The sequence below is a fragment of the Mustela erminea genome, chromosome 4 (assembly GCF_009829155.1).
Source record: "Mustela erminea isolate mMusErm1 chromosome 4, mMusErm1.Pri, whole genome shotgun sequence".
Classification (NCBI taxonomy): domain Eukaryota; kingdom Metazoa; phylum Chordata; class Mammalia; order Carnivora; family Mustelidae; genus Mustela; species Mustela erminea.
The window spans coordinates 118986613-119009316 of record NC_045617.1 but is presented as its reverse complement, the minus strand read 5'-3'; the positions used below and the strand labels follow the sequence as shown (position 1 = coordinate 119009316).

Genomic DNA, 22704 nt, shown 5'->3' with positions numbered 1-22704 from the left:
TAGGCTCGCCAGTTTCCCGGGGGAAGTAGGAAAGGAGGAGTGAGCATGCGTGAGTTCGCGGGCGCCCGCGCGCTCTCCGGAGAGGGGCGCTGCTCTCCTGTCTCTGCGAGCCGAGCTAATTCAGTGTTACTCCTCCTGGAACCGGCTGAGCTCCCAGGGGCCCGTCAGACGCGGTGTACCCCAGGGACAGGTTTGCTTCTCTTTTTTCAATGCTTGCACAAGCTCCAGACTAACAAACTTCCTCCGAGACCTCTACTAATTTGCATAAACGAATACATTTGCATGTAAATACAGGTTGTTATTCGATGAAGATGTGTATGGATTTAATCACATAGCACGCGCAATTTAATCACATTCGCCTCCCTATCTCTCCTATCGCAGCCCCTGTGCTTGTCATTACCACTAGGTACTGCTTCTTAGCTCTAGTTCCTCTGTCCCCAGCCCTTCAGTATCGTTCAGAGCTCCCCTCCCCACACTGGGCACGTGTCCCTGGGAGGCACAGATTTCCCAGCTTGAGCAAAGTCTGCTGGGTTGATTCAGCCTGGGAAACTTGTTTTACCAATTCTTTTCTTATACATCTCCAGCTGCAGCATCATGTGGGATGTCATCATTTTTCTTTTCAAGATACCCCCACCAGTTTCCTTAAGCTGAGTCGGGCTCTGTCTTCACTATCCTGCTTTGAGCCAGGACCATCCGATGCATACAACACCCAGCTTTCCCCAAACCTCTTCCTTCTTACCTGCCTACTTTGTAAAGGTAAATCCAGGAGACTCTTGCCTTCAAGGAGTGGACTGTTGAGTAGTGGATAGACAACCCGAATACAAGTTCAAAGTGACAGGGACTTTAATGGAAGTGTCAGAGAATGCTGGGGAGTTTGGAGAAAGAAATACTACTTCTAGCTGTTCAGAGGAATAAGGGGAGAAAGATTGGAGATGGCTTCTTCAGGAGATGGCATTTGGGCCAGACCATGAAGGATGGTTAGGATCTGGATAAGAGGGAATGAAAGGTTCTTGAGCAGCAAGAGCCAGGCCTGGGGGAGGAATGGGAGAGAGAAGAGGAGGAAGGGGTTTAATCTGAGGAAAGATAAATGGGTGGTTTTAACAAGGATCAGCTTTGAAGTGTTCTGAAGGCCATAAGAGTAAAGACCTATTATTGAATGAGAACCTCTGGGAATCTGGGGTGTGCAATGTCCACTTGAGGTAAATAAGTTCAGGGAGTACCTGCCTGAGGTTAGGAGAGCTCAGGAGGAGTAGAAAATGAGGCTTTTGGGGGGGCACCCCCGCCTTCGTTCCCAGTCCAGCAGTACCTCCCAGCTCTATCTTCCTCATTAGCTGTTTAGCCGTGAAGTTTTGATGGCTGCCATGAGACCTAAAGGTCAAGGATTATACCTGTTTACTGTCAAGTTCCAGGCGCCTAGGGCTGTGCTGGATGCCTAAAGGCCTGGTCATTCTGCTTGAGGCCTGACCACAGCTGTGGCTTTGAAGAGCACCTTGTTGGCTGACAGTGTCCCTAGGACGTAGGGACTGAGGTCCCTCTCTCTTCAGTGAGAGGAGGAGTATCGTGAGGTGGCAGCAAATGGTCTTTACTCCACTTGAGGCACAAGTGAAATGAGAAGTTGAGAAGAACAACTCGACATCCGGGAAACTCAAGTCAGTGTCTCCTTCTAAGGCTCTCCCCTCCACAGCGCAGCTTCTTCTAGGTGAGTTGTGGTTGTTCCCGGTTCAGACTGCCCTGCCCACCTCTCTTATCTCCACTGGAGGCTTGTTTGGTTTGGTGGTTCAGGAGTGAGGCCTTGGAGTCTTACAGACCTGGGTTGGAATGTGGGCTTGCCCATTCATTCCTTCATCCATTCATTGATTACACTATCTGTGTAATTTGTGGAGGCCCAGTAGAAGGTGAAAATAGAAAGGTCCTTGTTAAAATAGTAAGAATTTCAAGACAGGGGCACCTGGATAGCTTGGTCAGTTAAACATTTGCCTTTGGCTCAGGTCATGATCTTGGTGTCCTGGGATTGAGCCCTGTGTAGAGCTCCCTTATCAGCGGGGAGTCTGCTACTCCCTCTCCCTCTTCCTTTGCGTACCCCCCCCTTGTGCTTTCTTGCATGCTCTCTCTCAAATAAATAAAATCTCTTAAAAAAAAAAAAAGGAATTTTGAGACAGTAACCATGGAGCATTAAGCCAAGTGTGGGGCTCTTTGGAGTTCAGAGCACTCTGTGACTACAGAGGTTACACACCCATGAAGCAGCCCCTGATCTCCTTCCCAGTGGTGGACAGGACAGGCGAGGGCCCAGATCCCGTGGGGTTTACATGTAAGTGGGTGGAGACAGACAACAACTGAACAGACATATAATAATGATAATAACAGTGTTTTATATATATTAAGTCATTTAGTAAATGAGTAAGATAATTTCAGATACAATAAGTGCTAGGGAGAGATTCAAAGCAGGGTGCTGGGTGCACAGCAATTGGGGCAGGGGTGGGTCTGGGTGGTCTGGAGGAGGCCTGTGTATGAGAGAGACCCTAGTCACAGAAGGGGCAAGAGTGGCTTCCCGGCAGAGGGAGCACAGAAGCCTTCAGAACAGCCAGCGTATGATAGGTTATTTAATCTCTCTGATCTTCAGTTCTTCGTCTTAAAAAAACAGGCATTCTAATGATAAAGTGACACCTGACTATTTGCTCTGTGTCAGACTCTGTTCTAAATGCCTCATACAGTAGTGACTCATTCGTGCTTGAAATGGCTCTCAGAGAGAAGGACTGCTATTATCCCCATTTTACAGAGGTGATGACTCAGGTAAAGAGAGGATGCGGACTTGCCAAGGTCACTGGGTGGTAAGTGACGGAACCTGGACTCGAACCCCAGCCAACTGACTCCAGAGCCTACACTCTCACCCCCGCCATCAGGATGCCCCTTCAGTATCATCACAGGAGCTGCGTGAATGGCGTCTTTCGGGATGCATTATAGTTTCCTAAGGGGCTCTAGGGCCCTCTCCAGTCTTGTGTTACCTGTGCCCCGCCCCACCCCCGCCTTCTCATGTGTGTGGGTGTTTGGAGCCAGAGTCCGGGCCCACTGGCTTGTCAGTCACCCAGCGTCCTTCTGGACACATTTATAGGCACCGCCTGGAATATGGTTTGGCAGGGCCAGTCCCCAGGGAGTTGATGACCATTTAACACCCACCTGCTGACTGTCACTCATTCTACACTGAATGCAAGCTCCCCTGGCTTCTTGAAGTCCCCCACCAGGGCTGTACCTCGGGATCCATTTGGAACGGGGCAGGTATTTCAGCTCCGTGGAGTCCTTTGGTAGCTCTTTATAGAAACAGGCACCTCGGGGAGGGAGCATGGCTTCAGTGTTTCAAGTTCTAACGATCCCAGTAATTGAGACACTGAATTGCACATTTAAATCATTGCACATTGAAAGTAAAAATACCGTTTTGTAATGCTGGTGTTAATAATGTAAACATTCAAAACGAATTAAATACTTAGCTGTATTGTGGGGCATGACTGCCTGATTTTTCTTCTTTCAACTTATTCAACCGGAGGAAATGATCGGCTGCCCATTCCAGCTGTTACCATAAAAAATGGGCGTGGACTTGCAAGGGAGAAGTTAGGTTCCTGCCCCCGCATAAAGTTGAACCAGAAGGGGCAGGCCAGTGGGATAGCTGCCTTTGTCTGGAGGGGAGCTGTTTTTCAAGACTCAGAGGTGTTCACGGTGTTCCAGGGTAGGCTCACAGTGGCCTAAAGCTCAGCCCAGCATACCCAAAGCCCCACCACTTGTTGGAGACATCTGTCATCTGCCTTAGGCCCTGCCTCACTCCTTTCACTCTAGTGGATGTCCCTTCAGAGAGGCCTTCCCTGTCGCCCATTTCAAGGAGTGGCCCTGCCACTCCGGGTCCCTGTAGAACACTAGCCACTCTCTGACAACAGGCGCTGACAGAGGCTCTCCCACTAAATGCCTCTGAAGAGAACAGGTCACGTCAGAGTCTGGACCCGGGTCTCCCCACCTGCCCCCGTGAGACACTCCTCTCTAGAGGTCTGAGGGAGAAAGGTGAAGGGCACATCGGGAGCAGGTAGATGTCTGGATTTGGTCCTCGGATTAGTCTCGAAGCTCCTGTCCCATTTTACGGCAGCCTCATAACAGAAGGAAGTTCTGAGCGATGCATAATGAAAAGGACCCAACCTGGCTGCAAGTCAGCCCGCCTGGCTGGCACTCAACTTGGTATTGTCCCAGGGCTGTCTATGCCTCCCTCCCTCCCCTCTAGTTCTTGGCACCCAAGCCTTCATTCTGGTTCTTTCCCTCATCTTCTGTTTTATGTTTTTGGCCACAGTGAATGCAGATTTAAATCAAAAGTCAGAAGTTTAGATCATTTTGAAGAGCTGCTGATGAGTGGTCCTGCCATGCCTTTTGTTTTATGAGCCTGCTTCCTGCCCTTTCCAGCATGGGCTACAAGGCTCTGTGCAGCTGGAAAGAGTGATGGGACCTGCCAGGGTGCTGCCCAGAGGCCCAGGGCTTCCTGATGACATTGCATCATGGAAAAGCTGTAATAACATTCTACTCTTCAGCCTCCTCTTCCATCGCACCGGGAGCACCAGAGGGAGGAGGCAGGCCTGGGTGACTGTCTCCCTGGCTGTCCTTGGCCTCCCTGCTGGGGAGGGCAGGAGTGGTTGCTGCTCTTCAGCACCTGTCTTAGGGACCAAGTGAGAGTTCCTGGGGGGCAGATGGGGCAACTGAGGTGGGGAGACGGGAAGAAGTCTGTCAGCTCTCTGGACTCAGGCGGACCGTCGGAAGATGCAGCTGAAGGGGAAGGATCTGCGTCAGAGCCCACAGCCCTGGCACTGGCAGGCCCTTGCTTCTGCCCCTCCATGTCCTCACTCATTCTTTATGTCTCTCCTTCTCCCTCCTTAAATCAGGTATCAATTCGACTTGAGGATTTTGGAGGTCATAACAGACTGGCTAGCTTCTCATCAAACCCAGTTCCTTTTCCAGGCATATGGTTAAACGACATCTCAGCCTGCTGGCATCTGGGCAGGGTCCATGGCTGGTTCTTGTCTCTGGAATGGGGGTGTGCCTCCTGGGTGCCGTCTGACTTTCAGGCCTCATGGTCGACTGGAGGTGCTGGAGTTACGAGATGGAATGTTCGTGGGTGACCGTGCAGAGCTGAGGCCCTTTCTCTGCTGACCAAACCCGACTGGAATGCAAAGCTGCTGTTGCTTGGGGATTGTTTGTTGTAACAGTTAGCCCACCCTGACTAACACGCCTGTGTTTCTTAATTCAGAAGAGAGCTCCCCAGTTTGGGGGAAGGAAGGCCAGGCGGGAGGAGGCCCTTCCAGGCTTCCAGACAAGAGAGAGTGGTAAAAGCAGAAGGTTCGGAGGTCCCTGACAGTTCTCAGTGCTGGGCTTTCTCCATTTTCATCTTAATCTCTCCTGGTGCCTCTTCACATCAACCCCTGCAGCCAGTCCCGACCCCGCCGTTCCCTGAGCAAAATGCTTGATTACTTTTGCTGTGCTTGTCCCTAATGCTTGCCTTCTTGATTACCTCTCAGTCTTGCCTCCCTTTCAAGGCACAGCTCAGACACCACCTCTGTGATCTCCCCATGTGGCACTGAGCCCTCACTGTCTCTCCTGGCCAGCACTCTGGATGGCTGAGCAAACGGCCCCCAGGCCTTGTTGAAGCACCCCTGATATTTTCACATGAGGATTTTCATCTTCTCATTAAGTCATAAGGTTTTTTCAGGATAATGACCTGACCCTCACCCTTCCTTGTTTCTTGCCTAGGTCCCAGCACTGGGCCATATGTACCACGCGCTCGGAGAATATTCCTTGGTTGGATGAATGGAGGGAAGGAAGGACAGATTAATGTAATCACAAACACATGAGCTCCTCAGCCAGATTTTCAAGTATCTCCACCCTCTGGGCTCACTCCGTTTCTCTCTTCTTTGCTCTACTACTCCCAGCCACCAAACCCCTGTTTTGGATGGGTTGGTCTGTCCACAGACTCCTGAGCAGGCTGGTCTTCTCCTTCCCTCCGCTCAGCCAGCTCCTTCTCCATTCTTGTCACTGTTCAGGGTCTAAGTGAAGTCTCACCTCCTCCAGAAACTTCCACAGACAGTTTCTGTGATGAGGGTCGGCTGTCAGGTGATGTGCATTTCTCTGTTGACTGTGGGCTGACCTCTTCATCGTGTAGGACTGATCCTCTGTACCACACAGATGAGTCCTCTGAATCCCAGGGTACTGTCTCTGTGTGGTTTGTTATCAGATCATGTGCGGAACCTTTGCCTCCTTGCCTAGAATCTTCACTCCCAAGTGCTGGATCTTCGCCAGTGCTTGGCAAAAAGATCAGCAGGGGAGAGCTGCCTAGTTTGGTGTATACCTGCCGGATACTGGATTTTTAGGGCCCCCTCACCTCTTTTGCCATTTGAACGCGAACTCTCTCTGACGATCAAATACATCCATGCCTGCCATCTTCTCTTCTCATACCTCTCTGTTCTTCCCCCTTGGCCTGGGTTTGCAGTGCTTGGGTAGACTCATTCAGCTGAGTCAGGAAAACCTTGTGCACATTTCCAGACAGCAGCAACCCCTCTGAGCCCGGGGGTCTGGGAAGCACAGCCTGGAACCAGCTTTGCGCCTCATAGCAAACTGCACTTTTGTTGGCAACATCCTCTGGGGCATGTGGGAGTTTGGTCTGGACCTGGAGGGATTGGCAGAGTGGGGAGAAGGGCTCCTGTGAAGGGCGTTGCTGGATAAAGGAGGAACTGAGGGAAGATGGGTCACATGGATGGGGCCAGGAGAGTGAGTGTGGCACAGTTACGGACATGGACCAGCCAGCCCTAAAAGACTTCCATTCTAGCTGACGCTCGTCCTTGCCCCCTGCTGCCCCCCCTACCCCCATCCTCAGGTAGGTCCCACAGCGCCCAGGGCTGAGAACGGGGCCAGGAAGCAGAAGCTTTGGACTTAGTTGAAGCAGATTTTCCAGCAAGGAAGTGGCCTAGTAAAAGCAATATTTAGGGCTCCATTTTGTCATTAGCAAATATTTAGTTTTCGGCTGACTTCCTTTTTGCCACCCAACGTACTTTGACTCAATTCTCCCACTATGGGTGCAGAAAATGCAAATTAATCATGTCGTTACCTCAGCCAAACATAATTAGGGAAGTTAACTTGCTTTGAAATCCATATAATATATCGTACAATTAAACAACCAAAAAAAAAAATTTTTTTTTTTTTTAATCCAGGACTCTTTCCTTCTGTGAGTGTGGCTTTTTTGAAGGTTGATTGTAATTAGCCAGGAGAATATAAAAATTATTTGACTTTGCATTGTAGAAAGAAGTTTAGATAAAAGGACAACTTACGAGGTCTGGTACGTGCCTTGTAGATACATGGAAATATTTGATTAGCTCCCATTTCCCCCCTGGGACCCCCAAAGGATTGCAGGAGATCGGTGAACTGTTCTAGTCACCCATAAAGTGGAAATGCCATACAGTGTGATGACCAGAATAAACAAACAGAAAGAGTAATAAGGTACACCAAATAATCACTGGTGACCTCAGCAATTTTATTAACAAATTTATTTCCCTAATTGGGTAACGTATCTTCGTGCTCGACTCAAGGGCATTGTAATAGGTTTCCACGCTGCAGAAGAAGGAATTAATTAGAACTGTTTGCTCTTTGTTCCGTATTTACACTTGTCCACCAGTCTTGTAAACATTGCGCCTGGATTGCTTGGCCCTTCAGGCTTCTCTCTCCCGACTCCCCACCCCACCCCCAAAATAAATAAATAGAAAGCGGATAGTGTGATTTAACAGCACTGCTCATCCTTCCGGCAGCCCCCCCGCCACCAGAACTGCGCTTTATGAGCTGGTTTGTGGCCAGAACTGCACAGAGGCATCACTTCCAATAGGTACCCGGAAGTCTAGAAAGAGACCCGCATCTCCTCAGGCAGAAATGGAGAACCCAGGGGCTCGATTTGCCAGGACTGTGTGTGGTTTGCCCTTGCCCATTCAGACCCTGGGTAGGAAGCTGGCAAGACGGGCAGATCAGTCCCATGTGTTCCTGCCCCACCGAAATGCCTCCTAGGAAGGTAAGAGACAGTCATTCGTGAGCTCTGTCTGCTCTTGGGGTGGGCTGCCTGTGTGAGCAGAAAAAACCATACACTCGTGACCTCACTCTTCTGGTCTTCTTCAAGTAGAGTTTTTTGCCTCATAGCTTGCCAAGACGTCAGCACAACAACAAAAAAGCATTTTTCAACGCAAATTATCTAGAATCTTACTGTAACGCTGGCTTCTCCCTCATGCCACAGCCCTCCAGTGTACTCCATGATGGTGCCATTCCACTCTGGCTGTCCAGCCTTGGATAACCGGCATTAGCAGAAGATGCCAGAGGATGTGAACTTACTTCCAGAGCTAGTTTCTGTAGCAGCCATTAATATCCTCTGCCCTGTGTGGCTCTTGAATGTGGCTAGCATTATCACAAAAAGACATCTGACCGTGTCCGGAGTATCCTGGCTACCAGTAGGTCCCTTGTGAGAACTATACTCTAGAAAAATCTGGATAGGCCCAACAAGCCTCATTCTCCCTCTTGAATATCCTGCAGGATCTGGATGAGGTTCTCTAGGCCAAAAATATAGCCTGGATCTGGTCCATCGTAAGAGGTGCGCTCGTCCCAGGAGCCTTTGTATGTTGTGTGGGCAAAGTCGATCATCCGGATGTCAACTTTGCTGACACCTCCAGAAGAGCTGCCGTGGGCTGTCCTTTCTGGTGGCTCCTGCCCATCATAGATGATGAGGAGAGAGCTGGAGTAGAACCGGTAGGAACTCTGGCTCCTAATGACCGAGAGGAGGGCACGGAGCTGGCACTGGATGGGCTCCAGGAGCTCCATCCGGAGGCGGGTTCCGTCATGCAGGAACTGATGGAGGGCCTGTCGGAAGCCCTCAACAGAGAGTTTTCTTCCGTAGTACTTGTCTTTGCAGAGAAAGTGCTTCTTATCAACTTGATAAACCTGATAATAAAAAAAGAAAGAAAACGTGAAGAATTGCCAACTCAAGAGAAAGCTTGCTACTGCTGTGGTTGCGGGGTTACAAGCTAGCATGATATATAAACAGATTTCCGGGAGATGCAGGGCAGGAATGGCTGAAATGAATGGAAGGATGATCTTCCATCAAGCGCCAGGGGAACTTTCACATTTTAAAATGCTTTCTCTGCAAGCCCTTAATAGGAATCCAAGGTCTACATATCCTTCACCCCATGAAGGTGACCCTCCACCCATAACAAAAAGCTCTGGATCGCCTTTGCTGTGAATTTCCAGTGTCATCCTCCAAATCGTGATTTAAACCCTGGCTCCTGGCCTTCTTCAATTCAAATATTAGCGAATCCAAGCTAGAACGCTTTAGCAGGAATCTGAGATCGTAGCCAATGGCCTTGGAAAGCCAACTAGATTCAATTTTCCCCAGTAAAGTTTGTAAAATCCTTTCTCTGCAGATTCTAAGGAAACTGTCATGGCTTTTGGGGTAGAGCAGGGTTGACTGAAGATAAAACAATAAGAAGATAGGCTGGATGAGGAAGGGATGGGGTTTTCCAGGAGCCAGTGCCACTGAGGGGAACCCGGGGAGGAGGTTTGCAGCAGCTCTGCGGGGCTGGTGGCTCCTACTTGGCACCAGCTCCTCACCACCCGCCCCCCCCGTCATGTCTTGGCCACCAGAAGGAAGCAGATGGAGAAGATGCTGATGGGGGGACAGTGGCAGCTGCTCCCATTCATTCAGAGGCTGTACTGAGGCCAGTGGCTGGCGTGGCCATGACTTGGCTTACTTCTGTCTGGCACACCTGGAAAGGGCAGCCCATATGTGGCCAAGACAGTTTCTCAAGTCTTTCCCACCTTCAGATTACGTGGTATGTGTATGGAAAACCAGTGTAGGGAAAAAAAAAAAAATCAGAAGGCTATGATAGACTTGCTTTGGAGGGCGGGAGATGGGCTGTTAAATTAGCCATCATAAACACATGACACTTGTCACTATCTAAATAAATCAGATCGTTTTCAGAAGATTGGAGGTCCGGAGAGAGATTCCATTTACACCCCGAATCATCACACTCCATTCTCTTGAGGACTGCATTCCAAGCCTTCCGAGGGACATCTGTGCAACAAATTTATAGACTCCACTTCCAGCTTCAAGGGGTGGCAGTTTCAATTAAGGAAAGCCTCAACGTGTACCATCAAATCAGTGTCTGGTTTTGCTTTGAGAAGATAGACGGTAAGAGCAAACGAGTGGGGGAAAGTTGATTTCTTCCGGTTCTATAGCCCCTGCCATGAGCCACGTCAGCTGCAAAAATGGGGTAGAGTCTGGGCAATAAAAAAATTAACTGTTCCTTTGCCTCAGCTGAGCAGGCCACGACCACGACCTTCCCACTTCTTTAACCAGAACAGACAGCAAAAAAACCCCAGAAGACATGGAGTAGGAATTTGAAGAGCAGAGTGCCTTATGGCCCCTGAGAAGGAGAGTGTTCAGCTCTACCCTTCCAGAGACCAAGGAAGCCACGGAGTGCACAGAGAAGCTCTTTTTCTGTTCTCTCCCCAGCCCCTGCTCACACACCGTCACCCCTGCTCTCCACGTGGACAGGCCCCACGTGGCCCCTGGGAAATTCCACCTACCACAAACCCTCCTTTGTGGCTGGCTTTGTGGGTGGTGGTGTCCACAGTGGACACACCAGGACCCCCAGCCCCACGACGGGCCCTCTGCCGCCTACCTGCATCCCACAGATGCGCACACCCAGGCAGGCCGAGGTGCTCTGCGCGCACTTGTGCATGTGACGAGCCTTCTTTTCCTCAGATGCGTCATCCCCGTGCTGCCGGGTCCCCATCTTCAGGTCCAGGATACAGGGGTGCTTGTACTGTGACACGACATTTTCCAGCAGCAGAAACCCTGGTCAGGCTAAGTTCAGGAAGGCTCTGTGGACTGGAAGGCTGCGGCCCCTATGGAGGCAGTTCACACAGCCCCATGACTGCCCGGGACCCCCTTTTCAGAGTGCCATTCCTTCTCCCCCTGCTCCGCACGGACAAGCCCATCACCCCTCTTAAGAATGCAAAGTATTAGCCTAGCAGGCTGCTTTAAGAAGTCCATTTATTTAGGGGGAGTTTATGACTCTGGGAGCTTCTTTTCCTTTCTGCTCGGAGGTTGAAATTTAAATGCAGGCGTGAAATCCCTGGCAGGCCATGCCCAATTTACATTTTACGGCAGAAAATCATAAGGCTAAAACCTCGAGTCACTGAATGGGCCAATACCTTTTGGGAGAAGTGGGTTGATGTTAGCTTTGGAGATGAGTTGCAGGAATATTAATTTCAGCGGAGTAATTATCCTGCAAAAGCTTCTTAGGGATTAGGGTTGCAGATGTGTCTTAGTAAATACTGTGGAACCAGTCACCCGTTTGCAGGAAGAAGCCCAGCATTGACAAAGGGGTATTTCAAGCCTAAATGTACTCACTGAGAACATGGCAGCCTGAGGTGGTAGTGGGGAGTGCCTCCCCTAAGAGTCTCCCTCTCGGGCACTGCCCTGAGGGGGCACTGCACCCCCACACCCCATCAGCTCCACAGGGAGACATCTGCGGGGAGAATTTGGAGGGCTAGAAGGGAGGCTGGGGTGTGGGGAACCCACCCAGTCCTCTGAGCCCCCTGCCACCCCCACCCAGCATGGCTGTCATAGTTCCTGTCTGCCAACAGACACCCTCAGCCCAGCCCCTCTGCCCAGGTGGGAGCCGCGACATAGCCAGCGGCCTGGCCATGGGCATTGTGTTCAGCTTAATTCCCAGTCCGACTTCCCCCATAATCTCTGATTTTCTTTTTCTTTTTTCTTTCTTTTTTTATTTTTTGGAGGGATTAGATGTCTTCTAGGTCCCAGATTTGAGGGCTTGTGCCTCGATGTCTCCCTTGAACTGGTCTCTCCCTGCCCCCCCCCCCCCCGTCCTGGCACCCATGTCTGTGTCTCCCCCTCCCACCCCTGCTCCCCTGTCTGCCTGTTTTTGTCACCCTCTTCCCCCCGCCGCCCTGGCCTCTGACAGGCAGCAGGGAGTGCCGGCAAGGATACGGTGTCGCTGGTTTTCCGGGTACTCGGTGCACAGGCGGGTCAGGTGGGCCTGGTGGCACTGCAGTCCCCACGGGTTAAAGCTTCTCCTCTCAGCCTGGTTCCCTTTAGCGTCTTCCACGAGCGTGGAGACTGGGGCATTGAGATGGAACTCGGACCTAAAGAGCGACGTGGCCGGTCTGTGGGAGAGGGAAGCACACAGCAGTCAGAGCAGCCATGGCCAGCAGCCATGGCCGGAGGGCTGGGGGTAGGTGCCCGTCCCTCGGACAGGGCTCTCCTGGGCTGGGCTCTGATGGGGACAGCCCCTAGCTGCTCTCCAGGCTACCTGCAAGGCCTCAGAGTGCCCCTGCTGCCCCATTAAGGCCTTGGGCACCAGATCGGGCCACATTGCAGCCCTGGCAGGACGTCTCTCCGAACCCCAGAAGAATTCATTAGAGCCTGGCGCCTCCTCAGAGGGCTGAGGTGGTTTAAGTTCACTCGTAAGTGATCTGGATTCCTCTTGCACTCTCGAGGTGATGCAGTGTGGGGACCGCAACCCTGCCTGGAATCAGAAGGCTGGGGTTTTAGGCTGTGAGTGTGTTGTGGCACTATTTCCTTGAGACCTCAAAATGCCCTTAGGGCCGGGAATCCTGCATCTTTGGTCTGCCCTCTCTCCAGTCCTCTGCATCTCGGCTTCCCCATCTGTGAAATGGTGATAATACGTACCCGCTTCCTGACGCTGAGCCAAGAGACGTAATTAGATCTGCTGTGCTCCTTGGGGAAAGGAGGCACTTTCATTGTATTAGCTCCGTTTTGTTTCCTATAAATGTTTTGTAAGTCCCCAGGGGTCCTTTTCATCTGAGAAAGGTCGGCTAACATTATCAGAGAGGTTTTGGAGACTTCTCTGGGAACTTGGGTGCCCTGAGCTGCCTGGTCTCTGAGATCCACGGTGGGGGTGAGGGGTGCAGGGGGATTGTGTTGACCTCTCTCCTAGTCCCTTCCTGACTGCTGGGGAATGGTGACTTCGGACTGCCATTAGCCATTTCTCCCTTGCGTCAACTTTTCTGGGTTTCTGTATTCCCCCCACCCCCACCCGGAGACACTACACAGTCTCCGTAAAATAAGTATTTAATTAAACAAGTATGTGCTGAAATGCCTGTTCCGTATAGGACCCTGCGTATGTGGCAGCTTCTGAGATAAATACATTTTGGAGTCCCCCCTCTGAAACCACATAAAGGAAAACTCATGCCTTCCTTTGGTCGCCTGGATGTTTCTAGAAGGAGATTCCTGGGAATGTGTCACTTCCTCGGCCCTGTTGGGAAGCTGTGGGCCTTGGCGCAGGTGGGAGCAGAGCTGGTCCCTGCTAGGTTAGCTGTCATCCTGCCATGCGGCCCTCACCTCTCCTCGAGCGAGTGAGCCAGCTGCCACTGGACGAGGGGGTGGGCGCCACCACTGCTGCCGGTGGTCTGCTGGAGCGTCTGCCATATTGCCACTGCCGCCGATTCCGTGGAGACCTTGAAGGGCCCCCGGTTCTCCTTCAGTGGGGTGGCCACCAGGCTGAGATGGCCTCGGCTGTCTTTTTGGAGGTGCACCGTGATGGTGCCTGCAGAGCACACAGGGGGAGGGGAAGGGGGGAAACCAGATGGAATTTACCTGGTGGACATGTTGCAAGGCGTGACATCCTTCTCAATTGCAGTTTAAGGGCACTGATCAACACCCCCCCACACACTTCCCTAATTGCTCTCTCAAGGAAGAGCTACGGGGACTGTTCCAAAATGAGCCCAGGGCCGCGGAGCCTGCAGAAAATAGCCTTGGGCTGGTCAGGGCGTTAGCTCTCCTTCCCTGTATCTCTCTGCCCTTTTGAGCTTTGAACAAAGCCAGCCCCGTACATTTTGTCCTCACCTTCTGATTCCTTGGTGCACACTGGCACCTTCCCAGGCACAACAGAGCTGTTCCAGTGGGGCCCAACCCAGGGTCATCGGAGCCGGTCTTCTGCCAAGAGGGCCCCTGTGCCTCAGGAAGGCCGTGAGGGAAGTTGGGGCCCATCCCATAACTTCCCTGTGCCTCCTTCATCATCCTTTCTCTCTCCCTTCCCGTTCTGTCTGACCAGCTTCTTCCAGGAAACCTGCCTCAGACAGCCGTCCTGGGCTCGGCCTCTCTGTCCCCATCCTTTAGACCTCTCCCATACCCACCATCCTGGCTTCAACATGGATGCCCGCCATCTCCTTCAGTTAGACCCACAGCCTATAAATATTACTGACAGAACATGGTTCTCTGATAGAAAACAGGAGGCTGGTGGGATTTCTCCAGCTACGGTAACTCCTGCCCATCGAGTTTGTAATCAAGGCACAGCAGCCCGCTCTGGTCGCTGCTTGTGAGCGTGGAGAGTGTGAGGAGACCCAGTGAACAAACATGCTAATTGGCTTCTCCGGGACAGGGGCCAGGTTGGGTAATTAGGTCTGGCACGCGTGTCAGCGGCTCCGTGGTCACCCCTGTTGGATTTCTTGCTCTGGCGGCACAGTCCAGGCCTTCCTCCATGGGGCTCAGCATCTGCCCTAAATGGGTGCCCGGCCTCGCCCAAGGTCTGCTGGAGGTGGAGCTATGCTCTTGGCAGTGTCAGGGGAGATAGCCCCGCAAGTAGCTTTGGAGTCCTCGGTTCCCTGTTCTTCCTGCCCCTGATCCCTGACTGTTCCAGTGGCTCCTTCTCCCTCCAAGCCACCCGGCACCTGGCTCCACCCTGCTTTGTGCCTGGCAGGCTGACCCTGTGAAGTGCGCCAGTGGCTTCTGTGCCCCTGATTTCCCAGGGGCTGGTCCAACGAAGGACATCGGCAGGAGATGGACTGGAGCCAGAGAAAGATCGAGGTGTTTATCTTCCTGGTTTCCTCCCTGTCACAGCATGGTCCTGTCCTTCTGTGGCCTCCCTCTCACTGGGTCCGTGACCCCATTCCCTTCAGGCCTAGGGGTGGTCACAGCCTTTCAGGGGTGCTGGTCCCTGCGTGCCTCATCGCCCCCAGTTCCCTTAATCCCCATGCATGTATACGAGCCATCCTTTTGAAAACTCTCTTCATTTAAAACCCGTTCGGCACACCGCTCATTGCCTGCTGGGACTCTGACCTGGGTGGGCTGCATGTGATCAGGTCCCCCTCAGGTATTTATTTTCTCCTCTGCCACTTGGTCACTTTCTCAGCGCGAGTGGTAATTTTTGCTGAACCAGCGCTCAAGGCAGCTGATTTCTCTGCTTGCGTCCCTGCCCGGGCTGGTCAGTGCAGACGCTCATTTCCAGGGCTGCTCTCTAATTCAGCAAGTCGCTCTTCAGGGCCATCTGTGCCTAGCTCAGCGGCCTTTCTGGGCTAGTCCTGTCATCTCAGATTCCCAGTGCCCTAATTTCGCAGCCCGAGAGTGACATTCAGTTTTTTCTAGCTCCTTAAAAAAATTCTGCGTTGCCTCAGCTCATCTCAGGCCCCTGAATCTTGTGAATTGATAATGATACAACTAATAATACTATCCCTGAACCTGGCCTTTTGTCGTTTACCTGAACCCAGGGGTTCCACCTGGGAGAATGAGGGGCTGATGGCAGGTCGGGGAAGGAACTGCAGTCATGCTAATCAGTGCCGTGTCGTCTGTTACCACTGAGTGACAGCAAGCCTGCGAGGCCCTTGCCTGTATCACGGGGACTCGGGGAGATGGAATGACTTGCCCAAGGTCACACAGTAAGGGGCGGAGCTCTGAGAAAGGCCACAGCAGACATGGCTATGGAAGAGGGAACAAGCTGTAACACAGAGCCAAGGACTTTATTGGGAAACTCCAGTGTTGTCGTGCTGTGTTTACTTGTGTGTGGATGAGGAACGCTCCTGCTGTGTCCTCATCACATTTGGTTCGGCCCTTCTGTTCCATGGGAGCGAACAGAGAAACCTGTTTTGAGAAGGTCATTGGTTCAGGGTGGTGGGAGTGCCAAGAAGCCTAAGGACGCGGCGTTTCTCTTGCCATTCCTCTTTCCTCAGGCAGGAGGGCCGCTCTGCTTGCTCCAGGGAGGGCCAAGCTGGAAGCTGGCGCTGGCCCCAGAGCCCACCCCTCCACCATGGGGAAAGGAGAGTGCGCTAGCGTCTGTACTTGTCCTTGGGGAGCTTGGAGCCTCGTGGCTGCTGGGGAGCCCAGGACGGTGTGCCAGCCAAGGGCATGGCCCTTTTGGGTCTTTTGTAAAGTTCAGCTCACCCTCTGGCCTTTTCTGCTGTGGGACTGTGGGATTGGGACACGCTCACCAGAAACCACTGTCTTGGGGAGCCCCAGCCCCAGGAGGCCTCCCTGGAAGGACAAGAAACATGACCTTCTCCTGCTTCTCTAGGCTCCAGCTCTTGTCTGATCTCATCAGATCTGACTGTCTCAATAAATGGAGGCGAGGAGAGGTGCAAAATAACCCAAAACCAATAAAATCCAAAAATCATTTCTATTTCTCATATTGTCAGAGCTACCCAGCCAGACTTCGTGTCCCTGCCTCTCCGTCTTCCTGCACGCCTCTGGTTCTGTGTCTCCACCTATCTGTCTTCTCCCCTCTCCCACATCTCTCTCCAGCTCAGCCCAGACTTTGCTCTGAAGCCGGAGATGCATAGCAGATTGCTGCAGATGATCTCAGGTTGCCTTCTCTAAACCTAAGCAGCCGGTCATTGGAATCCAGACGCCTTGGGGCTTGGCTTGGTTTTTAGTCAAGATTGTGCTGGTCCCAGCCTGGCTTCCGGCTTGCTTTGTGTGTCCATGGGAGCTAGGCCCAGAGGGACATGGGCCCCCCCACACTCTGCCGCCCCTGCCTGGCTGGGGGTAAGTGGGGGACAGCCAGAGCTTTGCCTGCAGTCACGCCAGCCGGGCAGACAAGAGTGCTTACTGCCACAATTGCCATGCCCAGAGCATCTCAGCAATTTCGGCTTGGCCAAGCAGCTTCCCCAGCCTCTGGGAATGTTCTGTCATGTATTTATTTTTAAGCTCATGAGAGCATTTATTTGCCGGCGTGTATAATATGAATCTGGCTCGTCTGTTAACCAGCCAGACTTAGGAGTATGTCTTTGCTCACCCAAAGCTGAAAGGTACACTGGGAGGCAGAGAGATGCAGGTCCAAAATGTTATCCTGCCCTAGGAGCCCATCAAAAGGTCTGGACAAGCTCCTGGCATGGGGAGGCTAGCCTTGGGAGTGACGTTCCTGCCCAGCACTCTCTGATTTCGTCACAGTGCAGAGCAATGAGAAGGGAGAGGCTGTGCTCCATGGCACACAGTGGCCACTACAGAAACAGCGCCTCTCTGGGGGAAACCCCCTGTGGCAGCCTTGTGGGCATTCAAGTCCCCCTGACCTGAGGTCACTCATTGAGTGACTCTGGGTAAGGCACATCCCCTCCTTATTGGGCTAGATGACCCCCTGACCTAGCTTGGGAGGCAGGCTAGAGTAGGGGTCTGGACAGTAGACTAGTGCCCGAGAGTGCCCAGGAGGGGTGCTGTTCTCCCCCTCCTCCCTCAGAGGAATGGGCACTTGTAGACAGGACTCAGGGAGGGCATCAGAATGGGGTCCTGCAGACCAAGCAGCCTCTTTCACTTTCCTGCTCTGCCTGTGGCTGCCCCGGCCATCTGCCTCAGCTCCAGAGCCATGTCCAACAGGCGTGAAATGCTGCGGGCAGGAGGACCCTCCACGCAGCGTCCTGCCACCCCTTTGGTAGGTTGAGTTCCGTTGTGAAAGGACAGACATTCATTCCAGTGGGTGCTATGACGACATGGGCAGTGACCCACAACGGATGGGCAACCCCGGCCTGCAGCCCCAGAGGCCCCAGGGGAGGCCTGCACAGGCCACGCACCAGCCACCCGCCCCCCTCTCTCCCAGCATGTGGTGCTCACAGGCCTCATCTCAGACTCTCAGAAGGTCTTCGCAAGCCGGCACTGAAGCGGTGCTTGGGGCTCAAGGCCTTGGCCCCCAACAGTGGATCTCAGTCTGAATGCTGGATACAGATTCTTGGGCCCTGCCCCCAGGGGTTCTGGTTCATAGGAGTAGAAGGGAGCCTGGGAATCTGCATGTGAACCCCTATACCAGCCTTGGTCAGTCCCAGAGCACACTCTAAGAAACACCCACAGAGCTAGGCCCCATTTTTCCTGGTTATTTTGATCATTGAAATGCAAGTAAGTTTTTGACTGACTTGCTTGGATATTATCATTACTTTTACTGCTGATGCATATTCGAGGGCAGAAGCTTGTAGTCATAACATTTAAAACCTTTAAAAGAGATCTTTTCTCTGGGGACTCGTCCCATTGAGGGGTTCAAGGCTGGCGTTCTTGCCCTGAGCCCTGTGAGCCGCATTTACTGAAGGCTGGGTGTGATCAAAAGGCCTGCCTCGTGGATGCTGGCCAGCTGCCCAGAGGGCCTCTGCCTGGAGGCCCACAGCTGGCGGCCAGCCAGCTTCACCCCCAGCCAGCCTTCACCCCCCTGAACCCACCTTGTACTCAGATCTAGAACACACACGGCTCTGTGCCCCGCTTCCCCAGCTCTACCTGGAAAGCAGCCCATGGCCCCGGCTTGGTCACTAGGTGAGAAGGAGGAATTCTCGTCTCTTAAACATGTCAGGTCCCTGCTCCTTCACGCCCTGACCCAGGCCTGAGGCTCCATCCATCCACCTGGGTCTCCAGATGGAGGGACAAGAGGCCTTGGCCTGCCCTGTCTTCCCCAGCCCCAGTCACATGACCCAGCCATGGCACCCCTGAACCACAGAGCAGACTCCCTAGCAGAGCAGGGTGGGGCCGGGGTATCATTTCACCCCACGCTCAATTCCTCGAAGCCTAGTGGCTTGAGCTCGTTTGTAGGGATGCCAAATGGTATTAGACTCCAGGCCTGGAGGCTTGAAGAGTTCAGAGAATCTAGGACAGTGAGGGCCAGCCATACTGTGGGGAGGGGGCCTGTCTCCATGGCAACCTGGGGAGGCGGTGGGGGCATCCAGGAGCCTGGCCTGCGATGGCGGCACGATGGCACACAGAGCTGCAGCCGGCTGCCGGGGACACTCACCTTTGTACTGTGGGGTGAAGCGCTTCATGGCCAGAGGCAGAGACTCGTAGAACCTCTGCTCCTGGGAGATGAGAGGCTTGCACACGGTGTGCTCATCGTACTTCATCACGCTCAGGTGCCCCCCGACCTGGTGCAGGAAGGGCTCTAGCCGCACGCCCACTCTGGCCTCCCCAGCATCTGTGCTGTCCTGCACAACCATGTGTCCACTAGAGGAAGGCCTGGGCAGCTCCCGTACAGGGGGTGGGGCCGTCAGTGGGGCTCAGCTGTCTCCTTAGTGGCCTTGATCCTCGTCATAGCACAGCTGTCCCTCTGTCTGTTGGCCTGGGAGGGAGCCCCTGGAAAGCAGAGGAGGAAGGTGGAAATGGTGTGAGGGAGACAAGGTCCTGGGAGGAGTGGAAGGACACACAGTTCCCAGCCATGCCCACTGGTAGTTGAACAGACTGTACAGAGGCTTCCGTCACTTCCAGAAAAAATTCATTACAAGAAACTGGTACTGTGGTTGCTCTGGGGAGCCAGGATGAGAGATAGACTTCTCTGAATCCCATCCTGTTTAGCATTTTTGAAAAATCAAATAACACACACAACCGTAGGCTTCCAGAGTGCCGAGATTGTGTTTAACTCCTCATATAGTGTTTCCTGCCTGCTTTTGGGAACGTTGGTTGCAGGCCCAAGGAGAGAGCAAAGTTTCTGCTGTCAGGGTGCTTGGTCTCTCGCAGGGGCCCGGGGAGCACAGCAAAACTTTGGTTTTGTCAGCACAGCTGTGCACACCCGTCTGCGTCACATCTTCAAGACATAATTGCCATGTGACTCTAAGAAGTTACCAAACCTCTTTGGGCCTCAGTTTCCCCATCTGTAAAGTGAAATAGTAAGGATACTTTATGGACATAGGACAACATTGAGATAAAGCCCATGAAAAGGTTGGCTGAGGGCCCACAGCTAAGTCCTCAATAAATGTGATTTGTTGTAATTATTTCTAGCCTTATTGCCTTGGTGATCATATTTTTCCAACAGCTCTGGGTTGGAAGGAAGGCCGTGTTTCTCACCGCCACTTTGCACAAGAGGGAAGTGGGGCCTGCAGTGCCTTGACTGGGCTCTGGTGCAGGCCAGGGGCAAGAAAGGAGGAAGTGGGGACTGCTGGTCTTGGGGCCTTATTCCTTACGAACTTCTGCTCCCTTTTCCTCCCTAAGGGCAGGCTTGCCGGAACTCTGGGCTGGGAATACAGCCCCGAAAGACACCCTGACTTTGTCTTAGTGCCCAAGGAGACACTGTGAGGGGAGGATCTTCTGGCCGCATTTGTCCTGTCCCATCTGAGAGGACATTCCCACAGGGGTGCCCATCACCTCCAAGTTATTAATACTCTCCTTCGCTGGACTCCCGGCCAAAGATGCCACCAAGCTAGGCAGCCCTGGACATGATTAATGCTCTGAATGACCTTCAGTGCAGACCATGAGCATGGCCAGCCGACTCCATGCGTGGAGTGCCTATCAGTTTGTTCAGGACCCCAGCTCAGAGAGACCCCCTGCTGCCCCCCAGGGGTTTCTCTCTCTCTCTCTCTCTCTCACTGGCTACTGATTTTCAGGCCACAGAGTGCCCCTCTAGGAAGGGGGAGGTGTTTTGTCTGGTGTGTGCATTTGCTCTGCTGGGTGCAGGACGAGGCTTCTGAGAGCTGCATGTGTGGCCAGAGCAGGACTGGGGAAGTTAGGGTGGCCGGGCCAGGCGGCCAGGACAGGGGGAGCCTGAGTCCTGATGGCGAGGGGCTGTGCTGACGCAGCAGGCTCGGCCTCCCCCCAGGTCTACTCCCAGATAGCACAGAGGGAGCCCCACTTGGAGCCTGTTCCACGAGCTGAGAAGTCAGTAGGAGGCATCTAGATGCAGAGGCAAATCTGAAATCAGTGCAGGGACAAGCTGATACAGGACAAGGTAGCCCAGTTGCTTGGCAAACCCAGTCCTACTTGGCAGATGTGGTGAAGGCAAGAAGGAAGGTAGGAGAGAAAAACCCAGGTGGCCCAGCACCAACCAACCAGGCGTGGCCTTGCCAGGACTGCTTAGCAGTGCTGACACCTCCAGGCGGCGTCCCAGGCGAGCCCTCCTGCGTACCCTTCTTCCCCATGCTCCTGTCTCCCTAATGCAAACTTAGGGTGGGTCGGTAGTGATAGGATGTCTGCTGGGTAATCAGCTTGTACTTCTAAAAAAATCTAGATTTGGGGCACCTGGCTGGCTCCGTCGTAGAGCTTGTGACCCTTGATCTTGCAGTCCTGAGTCTGAGTCCCATGTTGTGCAAAGAACTTCCTTAAAAAAAAAAAAGTCTGTACCCAGCAGGTCAGGAAACTGAGGCTATTTCTGTCAGGGCTCACCTTAGGGTACAGATGAGGTGATCTCTGAGGGTCGTCCTGCTCCTGAGCTCTGTGGTCTGTGGTTCTGACATGGGTTGGCGGGAAGGGGCAGCGGGAGCAGAGGCATCAGTACCTGAGCTAGGCAGGTGGGCTCTGCTGCCGCTCATGGAGGTACTCTGTGGCTTCCCCTTGGCACTGATGCTGACCTTCTGTTCCCAAGGTTGTCTCTCTGTCACTGGGTATAGTCTTCTGCTCTATGGGAATGAGCTAGGGAAGACCTCCATTTTTCTCAGTCCTCCCCCTTAAGTTCCAAATAAATAATTCAAGCAGACAGATCTTTCTCAACCAGACCTTCCTTTTGCCACACACAGGTACATCTGTCATCGGTGTGGGCCTTGGCCTTTGATCAATGCCCTGTTTCCTCAGAGCACTGGGCAGGGAGTCAGGAACCCAGATCTTTCCCAAGTGTTCCCACCAGCTTGCTGAGGCCCCTGGGATGAACTTGGTAATGTTCGCCTGAGTCTTGGTTTCCCACCCACTGCCACAGCCTTGTCACGATGCTCGGATGACAGAACGCACAGCATTCCTTTGTGGAGTCCTTTTCCCAAGCATCCCCACCCCTTGAGGCTTGTCACTGCGTGGGTTATTCTCAGGACTGACTCAGCTCGGGTGCTGGGAAGGCAGGTGAGGCGCCTGCCTGAGACAGGACCTTACGCCCCCTCTGACACCCTCGCTAAGTACACTGGTCTCCCTTCAGTGCATCAGAGGGAGACAAATGTCCGCTCTCCAGCCCACACTTCCCTCCATAGCCCCACAGCTGGACCCTCACTCAGCATCCTGCCCTGGTGTTCCATGGGAGGAAGAAGAGGGAGAGAGCGAGGGAGGGAGGGGAGAGAGTGAGATGCCCCCAGCCAGAAGAGCTCAGCTAGAAGCCCCTTCCCCAGGAGTCATGGACAAACGGCCCAGGTCCCCGCATCCTATCCTGTCACTGGCTTGTATCCTGAATGAAATAACTCTGGGCTCACTCCAGGAGACTCAAGGGCTGAAATTTCTGATGGGCCCCACTGTCCAGCTGGTGGTTGAATGAGGCCCCATGGTGCTGTCTGTGTCTGTGCAGCCCCACGGGGCCCGGGTGACAGCCAGCCTGCCCCCGGTCTGAAAGGAAGGTTACGGACAGCAGGGCCTGCAGTTGTGTTTGGCTTCCAGAGTGGGGACAGATGATGGTATCAGTGATGCCAGATAGGGACAGAGGCCACCAGGCCGAGGTGGATGAGTGCCTCTGGCTTATCACTACCAGCTGGCACCTT

The 22704-nt window shown here is 53.1% G+C and overlaps 1 protein-coding gene across 1 annotated transcript; it reads right to left on the bottom strand.

The window, feature by feature from the left end:
- Positions 1-7256: 7256 nt before the first annotated feature.
- Positions 7257-19283, bottom strand: IP6K3 (inositol hexakisphosphate kinase 3). Its single transcript, XM_032340609.1, has 5 exons — positions 19065-19283; positions 13436-13640; positions 12062-12237; positions 10728-10903; positions 7257-8988 (listed from the first exon to the last, which is right to left on the bottom strand). Exons 1-5 carry the CDS (start codon positions 19261-19263, stop codon positions 8557-8559), a joined length of 1188 nt encoding a protein of 395 aa, XP_032196500.1. The 5' UTR covers positions 19264-19283; the 3' UTR covers positions 7257-8556.
- Positions 19284-22704: the final 3421 nt, after the last annotated feature.